The following is an 11,432-nucleotide window of genomic DNA, read 5'->3' as shown; positions in this document are numbered from 1 at the left end:
TACATTTACTCCGTTACATCTACTTGAGTAACTTTTGGGATAAATTGTACTTCTAAGAATAGTTTTATTGCAACATACTTTTACTTTTACTTGAGTATATTTATAGAGAAGAAACGCTACTTTTACTCCGCTACTTTTATCTACATTCAGCTCGCTACTATTTTTTATCGATCTGTTAATGCACGCTTTGTTTGTTTTGGTCTGTCAGACAGACCTTCATAGTGCCTGCGTTTCAACAAATACAGTCACTGGTGACGTTCACTCCGTTCCACCAATCAGATGCAGTCACTGGTGACGTTGGACCAATCAAACAGAGCCAGGCGGTCACATGACCTGACTTAAACAAGTTGAAAAACTTATTGGGGTGTTACCATTTAGTGGTCAATTGTACGGAATATATACTGTACTGTGCAATCTACTAATAAAAGTTTCAATCAATCAATCAAAAGTGTGAAGGAAAAAAGACAATTTTTTATTTCAACTGTACATCCCGTCAAAAGCCTAAAGACTGACTGCCCAGTTCCTGTCTTCACAATAAAAGTGCCGCTCCATCGCGCCTGCGCTTTCAAAACAAGAGTCTCCGAAAGCCAGCGCAAACAAGCTAGCAAGCTACGGAGTTTGCCGCCAATGTATTTCTTGTAAAGTATATAAAAACGAATATGGAAGCTGGACAAATAAGATGCCAAAAATCAACCACTTTCATGTGGTATTAGACAGAAAGGAGGAACTTTTTTCTCCTCCATTTGAAAACGTGGACGCTATCAGCACTACTGTCTGATTCCAATCAATGCAAGTCATCAGAATCAGGTAATACACCAACTTATATTCTTGTCTTCATGAAAGAAAGGAATCTATATGTGTTAAACATGCATGTATATTCATTAAAACACCTTTAACGTGTAAACAAAAACGGCAAAATAAATAAATATAAATTATATACTGTATATATATATATATATATATATATATATATATAAATGTGTGTGTGTATATATATATATATATATATATATATATATATATATATATATATATATATGTATGTGTGGGAAAAAAATCACAAGACTATTTCATCTCTACAGGCCTGTTTCATGAGGGGGGGTACCCCCAGCACACCTTACAATAGTGGTAATAAAAGATGCAACCTATGCTTGAAAGAGAAACTGTTTATTATTTACCGTCCAGACCTGTCATCCCTCAACAAGCGCAGCGAAATTGTAACAACATGCCGCCATAGAAGGGAATCACCTCCTAGGTAACACATGAGCCAATCACCACGCCCCTAGGCCAGCCTGTACCCACCCACTCTGTGCCCTATATAAACCATGGTATGCGAATGCTCCCATTAAAATCTCCTGATGATTGAGGGTACCCCCCATCATGAAACAGGCCTGTAGAGATGAAATAGTCTTGTGATTTTTTTTCCCACACATACATATATTGCGCTCTACTACGGTATCGAGCACTATTTTTTGGATAACCTTATTAAGACATATATATATATATATATATATATATATATATATATATATATATATATATATATATATATATATATATATATATATATATATATATGTATGTGTGGGGAAAAAAATCACAAGACTATTTCATCTCTACAGGCCTGTTTCATGAGGGGGTACCCTCAATCGTCAGGAGATTTTAATGGGAGCATTCGCATACCATGGTTTATATAGGGCACAGAGTGGGTGGGTACAGGCTGGCCTAGGGGCGTGGTGATTGGTTCATGTGTTACCTAGGAGGTGTTTCCGTCTATGGCGGCATGTTGTTACAATTTCGCTGCGCTTGTTGAGGGATGACAGGTCTGGACGGTAGATAATAAACAGTTTCTCTTTCAAGCATAGGTTGCATCTTTTATTACCACTATTGTAAGGTGTGCTGGATGCAAGAATTTGCCATGTTATTGAATATTCAACATTATTGTCTTTGAGGTCCCAAATGTGTTTGCTGAGTTCTGTGGTATTTCGCAGGTTTTTGTTCCTGAAAGAAGCCTTGTGGTTGTTCCATCTGGTTTTGAATTCACCCTCGGTTAATCCTACATATGTGTCGGATGTGTTAATGTCCTTGCGTATTACCTTAGATTGGTAGACAACTGATGTTTGTAAGCATTCCCCGTTGAGGGGGCAATCAGGTTTCTTTCGACAGTTACATGCTTTGTTGGTTTTGGAGTCGTTCTGACTGGGGGTCGACGGCTCATTTGCAATTGTTTTGTTGTGGTTTGAGATGATTTGTCGTATATTGTTCATGCAGCTGTAGCTCAATTTGATGTTGTTCTTGTTGAATACTTTTCTTAGGTTGTTGTCTTTGGGAAAGTGTTTGTCAATCAGGTTGAGGAATTTGTGTCCAATGTTCGTTGAGACGTTTTTGCTGTATGGGGGGTTGTACCAGATGATGCCGTTTCGTTTTCTGTTCTTTTTTGGCTGGTTTCCTGGCGTGGGTTCATAGGTGAGGGTGAAATTGTATCCGCTTTCATCAAGGGCTTTTTGGTACGGGGGGGTTGCTTGGTCAAATTCAGCTTTGCTAGATGACAGCATCGATAGCCTTTTATTGATTCCGGTAGGTATTCTTTTCGTGGTGGTGGGTGGATGGTTGCTGTCATGGTGCACGTATTGGAGTGTTGTGTTGGGTTTCGTGAATGGTTGGTAGCTGTTATTTCTCAGGTTGAAAGTGACGTCAAGAAAGTTGACGGTTTGCTTGTTGGCTTCAATCGTGATCCGTAGGCCGTTCTCTTTGAAAATTTGGCATATGCGCTTCTTGGTATTCTCGCTGCTCCTTGGCGAGGCGCGACACACTGCCAGTCCGTCATCACGGTATATATATATATATATATATAAATGTGTGTATATATATATATATATATATATATATATATATATATATAAATGTGTGTATATATATATATATATATATATATATATATATATATATGATATGTGTGTGTATGTTACTCATCAGTTACTCAGTACTTGAGTAGTTTTTTCACAACATACTTTTTACTTTTACTCAAGTAAATATTTGGGTGACTACTCCTTACTTTTACTTGAGTAATACATCTCTAAAGTAACAGTACTCTTACTTGAGTACAATTTCTGGCTACTCTACCCACCTCTGATATTAATATACAGTATGTAAATATATGACCTATAGTACCTCCAGGAAGAAGTCATCAAGCATGATCACACAGCCTATGAAGCATTCATCTCTGCTTCCTGTGTGTCTTTAAAGTGCGCCGGGCGCCTCCTAAATAGAGGAGGGGGCTCGAAGGTTGCCTCGGAGCGGCTGTGTCTGTGCACAGCCACCGCGCAGGAGTCCCGGTTTGATCCGGATCCACGCAGATTCTCCTCACCAGCGTGGAGACATAAAGGACGAGAGCGAGGGAGACGCACGCATGGGATGGACGGAGAGGGGACGCTGCGATCTGGATGAATTCGGCAGCCGGTGCGTGGAATTTGCGGACATAATGGGGAACACGACACCCAAACCGTTAATAGGTGAGCTTTCCGTGATTTCACACACACACACACACACACACACACACACGGAGGACGCTCACGATGCGTGAGCGCGTTTCTTATTGTCCTGTATTTCTTTGACTTTGTTCTCGCTCCGGCTGTGGAGACAAAAGCTGCGCATCACGGGGGGGAGCTCCGCAGCGATATGTCCGATTATCGATTTCTCGTTGATAAAACGATGCGATAATTCTACATCGGTGTGCGTGAATTGAACCATAGGTCACCTGCACCACTCATTAGGGAACAGGTCAATCAGCGTGTGAATAATGTACTCACAAAGATAAGCAGAAATGCACCTGATTGCATCAAAATGTCTACAAAGGTGTTGTTGTAGACGACCACAATGTACCCCACCGGGTTATTATCAGGTGACATCCAATCATTGAGTTTTTAACCGTTTCCAAGCCTAAAACAGGGCTTGGCTCTAGGGCGGCTCTTTAGCGCCGCCCTAGTGGCTCTCTGGAGCTTTTTCAAAAATGTATGAAAAATGGAAAAAGATGAGGGGGGAAAAAAAATATTTTTTGTTTTAGTATGTTTTCTGTAGGAGGACACACATGACACAAACCTCCCCAATTGTTATAAATCACACTGTTTATATTAAACATGCTTCACTGATTCGAGTATTTGGCGAGCGCCGTTTTGTCCTACTAATTTTGGCGGTCCTTGAACTCACCTTAGTTTGTTTACATGTATAACTTTCTCCGACTTCCTAGGACGTGTTTTATCCTTTTTCTGTCTCATTTTGTCCACCAAACTTTTAACGTTGTGCGTGAATCCGCAAAGGTGAGTTTTGTCGATGTTATTGACTTGTGTGGAGTGCTAATCAGACATATTTGGTCACTGCATGACTGCAAGCTAATCAATGCTAACATGCTATTTAGGCTAGCTATATGTACATATTGCATCATTATACCTCATTTGTAGGTATAATTGAGCTCATTTAGTTTCCTTTAAGTCATCTTAATTCAATTTATATTTGTATGTAATATGGCTTTTATTTTTTTGCGGCTCCAGACAAATGTGTTTTTGTATTTTTGGTCCAATATGGCTCTTTCAACATTTTGGGTTGCCGACCCCTGGTCTATACCATTTATACCCATATATTATTTTTCACAGATACAACATTATATTTTGTATTACTAGTAATTAAAAAAAAGTCATTGCAGCCACTATTTAATTTTTTGTTTTGGCAATGCTGTTTGTATAAGATGTTGATCAGTGTTGCCAGTTTTTTTTTGTACTTGCATGAAATAATCTAAAAAAAAATGATACAGGGAGAACAGCGCCCCCACCTGGCTGTAAAGAGCCATATAATAATAATAATAATAATAATAATAATAACCCCAAAAGGGACAAGCGGTAGGAAATGGATGGATGTAATAATAATAATAATGACCTTTTTTGTCTCTGTCATGACTTGGTCCTGGGGTTTAGTTTTTCTCGAAGGCAACGGAAAGTTGGCTCGGGCGAGACGGGAATGAAGGTACATTTTTATTTAAACACTACCAATACAAAACAAGGAAGTAAACAAAAGGCGCGCACAACGGCGGAGAACAAACTATGAAACCAAACACTTGCACAAAGGCAAAAACTATGAACAACAAAAAACCCTAACTGTGGCAATAATAAACAAAACTTACTTGGCACGGACAAAAAGGAGCAGCGTGAACGATGGGCATGAAAAAAGAGTCAGAAATGTGCAGAAGCATAAATGTGGGGATGTCACCAGAAAGACAAACTGAAAACACTGAACTTAAATACTACAGACATGATTAACGAAAACAGGTGCGTGACTCAAAACGTGAAACAGGTGCGTGACGTGACAGGTGAAAACTAATGGGTTGCTATGGTGATAAACAAGAGTGCACAATGAGTCCAAACGTGGAACAGGTGAAACTAATGGGTAATCATGGAAACAAGACAAGGGAGTGAAAAGCCAGAAACTAAAGAGTCCAATAACTAAACAAAACATGACTAAGACAAAACATGATTACACAGACATGACAGTCTCAGAGGAGAAATTTGTCTTGGACATCAAGACACAATGTTTTACATATATAGAATAGAATAGAATAGAATAGAAAGTACTTTATTGATCCCTGGGGGAAATTCAGCACCACAGTTCGCTCACAATAGATCAGTGGTTCTTAACCTTGTTGGAGGTACCGAACCCCACCAGTTTCATATGCGCATTCACCGAACACTTTAGTGAAAAATAAAATGTTGTTTTTTTTCAAATTCAAGACAAAATTATATGTTTTTGGTAACACTTTAGTATGGGGAACATATTCTAAGTAACAAAGACTTCATTTAGAGTTATTTGGTTAGGGTTAGGGTTAGAGGATTAGGGCCAGGCTTAGAGGGTTAGGGTTATAATAAGGCCATGCCGAATAAGGCATTAATAAGTACTTAATAAGGACTAGTTAAGAGCCAATATGTTACTAATTTGCATGTTAATAAGCAACTAATTAATGGTGAATATGTTCCCCATACTAAAGTGTTACCATGTTTTTTTTACTGGTGCACAAAATGAACCGTGCATGAACATCACCTTGTTCAAAGAACAAAACCAACACAGTGCATAAACTCACAACAAATGACACACCTGCAAATCAGTCTGACTTCTGCTGTTGCCGTATCCGTAATACGCCGATAGGGAGAAGTTTTTATTTACACGATGAGTCGGGTGTGTCTTGACCTCCGCCGAACCCCTGAGCCCGACTCACCGAACCACTAGGGTTCGATCGAACCCAGGTTAAAAACCACTGCAATAGACAATAATAATTATAAATAATATAATATAATATATATATAACATATAATATATAAATAATATAAATGTATTCTACATATACTCTACATTTAAGTGCAGTCAAGGAACATATGCATTATACAGTCTGATGGCTGTCGGTATGAAGGACCTCCTCTGTTGTTCCGTGTTGCAATTTGGGAGTCTGTGCCTTCCACTGAACGTGCTCATTCTCCCTGCAAAGTCCGAGTGTAGTGGGTGGGAGGTGTTGTCCATCATGGCTAGGAGTTTTGCTAGACTTCTCCTCTCTGACACCACCGCCAGAGAGTCGAGCATAGCTCCACTCCCACCACGTTACTGGCCTTCTCTACCAACTTGTCCAGTTTGTTTGCGTCCCTGGCTCTCAGCCCGCTGCCCCAGCAGGCCACGGCGTACAAGAAGGCGCCCGCCACCACCGACTCGTAGAACATCTTCAACATCTTTGTGCAGACGTTGAAGGATCCTAGCCTCCCGAGGAAGTAGTCCCTTCTTGTAGAGTGCCTCATTCAGCTTGTTGTCCATGTGTACACCGAGGTATTTATAATCCTCAACCATGTCCACATCGACCCCCCTGATGGAAACAGGAGTCGCCGGAGTACTCCTCCTCCTTCCCAGGTCCACAACCAGCTCCTTGGTCTTCGTCACATTAAGCTGGAGGTGGTTCTTTCCACACCATGTGACAAAGTCCTCCACCTGTATTCCTCATCATCACCATCCTCAGTACACCCCACTATCGCAGAGTCATCAGAAAACTTCTGAAGGTGGCAGGACTCTGAGTGATAGTGGAAATCGGTGGTGTAGATGGTGAAGAGGTGTTGCTGACCAGCCTGTCAGACACACAGTCCTGCAGTCGCATGTACTGTGGTCTGTCAGTCAGGTAATCAACAACCCAGGACACCAAGGGGGCCTCCACCTGCATCGTCTCCAACTTCACACCCAGTAGTCCAGGTATCGAAAGCACTGGAGAAGTAAAAAAACATGACCCTCACACTGCTCGCAGGCTTGTCTAGGTGGGTGTGGGCTCGGTTCAGCAGGTAAGATGACTGCGTCCTCCACTCCCAGTCGGGGCTGGTAGGCGAATAGGAGTGGGTTCAGGTGGGGCTTGACTGTAGGGCGGAGTTGTTCCAGGACCAACCTCTCCATGGTCTTCATGATATGGGTGGTTAGAGCCACCGGCCTGTAGTCCTTCGACGTGCTGGGTCGCGTGCACTTGGGGATTTGGAATTTGGGACAAGCATGAGGAGGTTGAGGTGGGTGGTGTTGGGGGGGAAGGGTTCTTATGTATTGTAGCGTCCCGGAAGAGTTAGTGCTGCAAGGGGTTCTGGGTATTTGTTCTGTTGTGTTTATGTTGTGTTACGGTGCGGATGTTCTCCCGATATGTGTTTGTCATTCTTGTTTGGTGTGGGTTCACAGTGTGGCGCATATTTGTAACGGTGTTAAAATTGTTTATACGGCCACCCTCAGTGTGACCTGTATGGCTGTTGACCAAGTATGGATTGCATTCACTTGTGTGTGTGAAAAACTGTAGATATTATGTGATTGGGCCGGCACGCAAAGGCAGTGCCTTTAAGGTTTATTGGCGCTCTGTACTTCTCCCTACGTCCGTATAGCGGCGTTTTAAAAAAGTCATAAATTTTACTTTTTGAAACCGATACCGATCATTTCCGATATTACATTTGAAAGAATTTATCGGCCGATAATATCGGCAGTCCGATATCATCGGACATCTCTAGTTAAAATCCTTGAGTCTGGCGCAGAGCCAAGAAAACATCAATATTGACTACCGTATTTTTCGGACTATAAGTCGCAGTTTTTTTCACAGTTTGGCCGGGCTCCAGTACGATTTATATATGTTTTTTTCCTTCTTTATTATGCATTTTCGGCAGGTGCGACTTATACTCTGAAAAATACGGTAATTGACAGGGCTGGACAAACTTTTTCCACTTTTATGTTTTAATTTTTTTCATTTTTTCTAAACAGACATATACTGTATATTCAAAGACAACAATTTGCGTCCGTTTTGTTTTGTAGGTGACAACGAGTATTATTATTATTATATATCGCTGTCAAAATTTCTGCTTTTGGCGTCTTTTTTCTTACATTCTTACAGGTTTTGTTTTTGTTTTTCTTTACCGACAATATACTGGGGGCTAACAAAACTCGAGTGGCCCGTGGGCCGACCTCTGGACACCCCTGAACTAGAGGAAGTAAAAGTCATAACAAAATAGTGAACACACGGAAGGATCATTTCCTGCGCCTGAGGAGAGCTACACCTCCAGGAAGTGCGCCGCGTCCAACTTCCGACGAGTTCCACCGATGCAAACGGTGGGATCTGCCTCGGGTTCAAGGCACGGTGTGGCTGTGTCTTACAGTGGTGTGTCCCATGTAAAAACACGCTGCCAACATGTTTACTAAAAACATTGTGCAGACAAAATTAGAGAGAGAGAAAGAGAAAGTAAGAGATTAGGGAGGCCAAAACATGGCCAGCCAAATATTACACTATAAGTAGTGACTGCTCTGAGGAAGACTGAATTGACAGTCAAAGATGTAAGCTCGTAAGAGACATCGCTTAATCTCGAAAAATGATTTGTCTGAGTAATTTGGGGGTTCCTTTTTCCTTGATGACTGTTCTTACTAGTATCACTAGAGCAGGGGTCGGCAACCCGCGGCTCTGGAGCCGCATGCGGCTCTTTGATCACTCTGATGCGGCTCAGCAGCTTACTTGCCGAACCCCCCAATTTTCCCGTGAGACTTTCGGAATTCAGTGACTCTCGCAGAAAATTAATATTCACCGATTTTCACCCTTACATCTATAATAAGGGGGTGCCATGATGGTACAACATTTGACGCCCTCTACAATCTGTATTAATAGTGTGCCAGCCCAACCACTTGTTATACAGTATGCATCTTCTGCTTGCACACGTACGTGACAGCAATGCATACTTGGTCAACAGCCACACAGGTTACACTGACGGTGACCATATAAAACAAATTTAACACTCTTACTAATAATGCGCCACACTGTGAACCCACACCAAACAAGAGCTACAAACACATTTCGGGAGAACATCTGCACCGTAACACAACATAAACACAACAGGACAAATACCCAGAATCCCATGCAGCCCTCACTCTTCCGGGCTACACTATTCACCCCTGCTACCACCAAACCCTGCCCCCACCCCAACCCTGCTCCCTCACACATCAACCCCCCCCCCCCTCTCTGTGCGTCGGTTGAGGTGGGCGGGGTTTGGTAGCGGGGGGTGTATAATGTATCCCGGAAGAGTTAGGGCTGCATGGGATTCTGGGTATGTGTTCTGTTGTGTTTATGTTGTGTTACGGTGCAGATGTTCTCCCGAAATGTGTTTGTCATTCTTGTTTGGTGTGGGTTCACAGTGTGGCGCATTATTAGTAAGAGTGTTAAAGTTTTTTTTATACCGCCACCGTCAGTGTAACCTGTGTGGTTGTTGACCAAGTATGCCTTGCTGTCACTTGCGTGAGCAAGCGGAAGCCCACACAACGTGTGGCTGATCAGGCACGCTGGTTGCAGTGGGTGCTATATGCTGTACCATCTCGGCACGCATGACGCTGACAATCGCCATTCATCTAAAACCCGGGTGCCGCACCAGCATTCAAATTCCATATTAAGGTGTGGGCAGCGTGTCTGAGACCCCTGGTTTATACATAGCAAAAAAAAAACTTTGTATGCAGTGTTATTTCATTTTAAATTTCAAAAAATGTTTGCGGCTCCCATTGTTTTCTATAATTTGTGAAACTGATCAAAGTGGCTCTTTGACTGGTAAAGGTTGCCGACCCCTGCACTAGAGCAGTGGTTCTTAACCTGGGTTCGATCGAACCCTAGTGGTTCGGTGAGTCGGGCTCAGGGGTTCGGCGGAGGTCAAGACACACCCGACTCATCGTGTAAATAAAAACTTTTCCCTATCGGCGTATTACCGATACGGCAACAGCAGAAGTCAGACTGATTTGCAGGTGTGTAATTTGTTGTGAGTTTATGCACTGTGTTGGTTTTGTTCTTTGAACAAGGTGATGTTCATGCACGGTTCATTTTGTGCACCAGTAAAAAAACATGGTAACACTTTAGTATGGGGAACATATTCACCATTAATTAGTTGCTTATTAACATGCAAATTAGTAACATATTGGCTCTTAACTAGTCCTTATTAAGTACTTATTAATGCCTTATTCGGCATGGCCTTATTATAACCCTAACCCTCTAAGCCTGGCCCTAATCCTCTAACCCTAACCCTATTATATATACCAAATAATATACCGTGATTAGGGATGTCCGATAATGGCTTTTTGCCGATATCCGATATTCCGATATTGACCAAACCCTTAATTACCGATACCGATATCAACCGATACCGATATCAACCGATACTGATGTATACAGTCGTGGAATTAACACATTATTATGCCTAATTTGGACAACCAGGAATGGTGAAGATAAGGTCCTTTAAAAAAAAAAAAAAAAAAAAAATAAGATAAATAAATTAAAAACATTTTCTTGAATAAAAAATAAAGTAAAACAATATAAAAACAGTTACATAGAAAATAGTAATTAATGAAAATGAGTAAAATTAACTGTTAAAGGTTAGTACTATTAGTGGACCAGCAGCCCGCACAATCATGTGTGCTTACAGACTGTATCCCTTGCAGCAGGGGCGTCACTAGCTTTTAAGGACAGGGGGGGCTTAGCCCCCAGGAGATGCACAGGATGCGAGCGAACGTTACGCACGAGCACAAAACTTCACAAACGGCTAACAAAGACTTAGAAATTATTCATTGTTATTATTATTATTAAAAAAAAATGCACGGGACGAAATGAAATGCTCCCCGGGACGATGGCTTTTAACCATTTTTTTTTCTTTTTCTTTTTATGTATTTATTCATTTTACATTTTATATTAAATGTCTTGGTTTTTCCTCCCTCTGAAAATCCTATGAAATGTTTAACAAGCCATCTTATAATAATACAACAGCTATTAATGTAACAATACAATAAGACAAATATATTTAATGATGTTTTTTTCATTATTTTAACAATAGGCTAATGTATATTACTTTATATAGATTCTACAAGAAACACAA

At 41.2% G+C, this 11,432-nt stretch overlaps 1 protein-coding gene across 1 annotated transcript in view; it reads left to right on the top strand.

The window, feature by feature from the left end:
- The first annotated feature begins 3,251 nt into the window (after nt 1-3,251).
- The window catches only part of neurl1b (neuralized E3 ubiquitin protein ligase 1B), a 43,209-nt gene continuing 35,028 nt past the window's right edge, over nt 3,252-11,432 (top strand). Inside the window, exon 1 of the mRNA XM_061927743.2 lies at nt 3,252-3,512. Within this exon, the coding sequence (XP_061783727.2) occupies nt 3,410-3,512 (103 nt within the window). The 5' untranslated portion in view covers nt 3,252-3,409. The remainder of the gene's footprint in view (nt 3,513-11,432) is intronic.

This window comes from Nerophis lumbriciformis, linkage group LG35 (genome assembly GCF_033978685.3).
Source record: "Nerophis lumbriciformis linkage group LG35, RoL_Nlum_v2.1, whole genome shotgun sequence".
NCBI classification, from domain to species: Eukaryota; Metazoa; Chordata; class Actinopteri; order Syngnathiformes; family Syngnathidae; genus Nerophis; species Nerophis lumbriciformis.
This window is presented reverse-complemented; position numbering and strand designations above follow the sequence as displayed.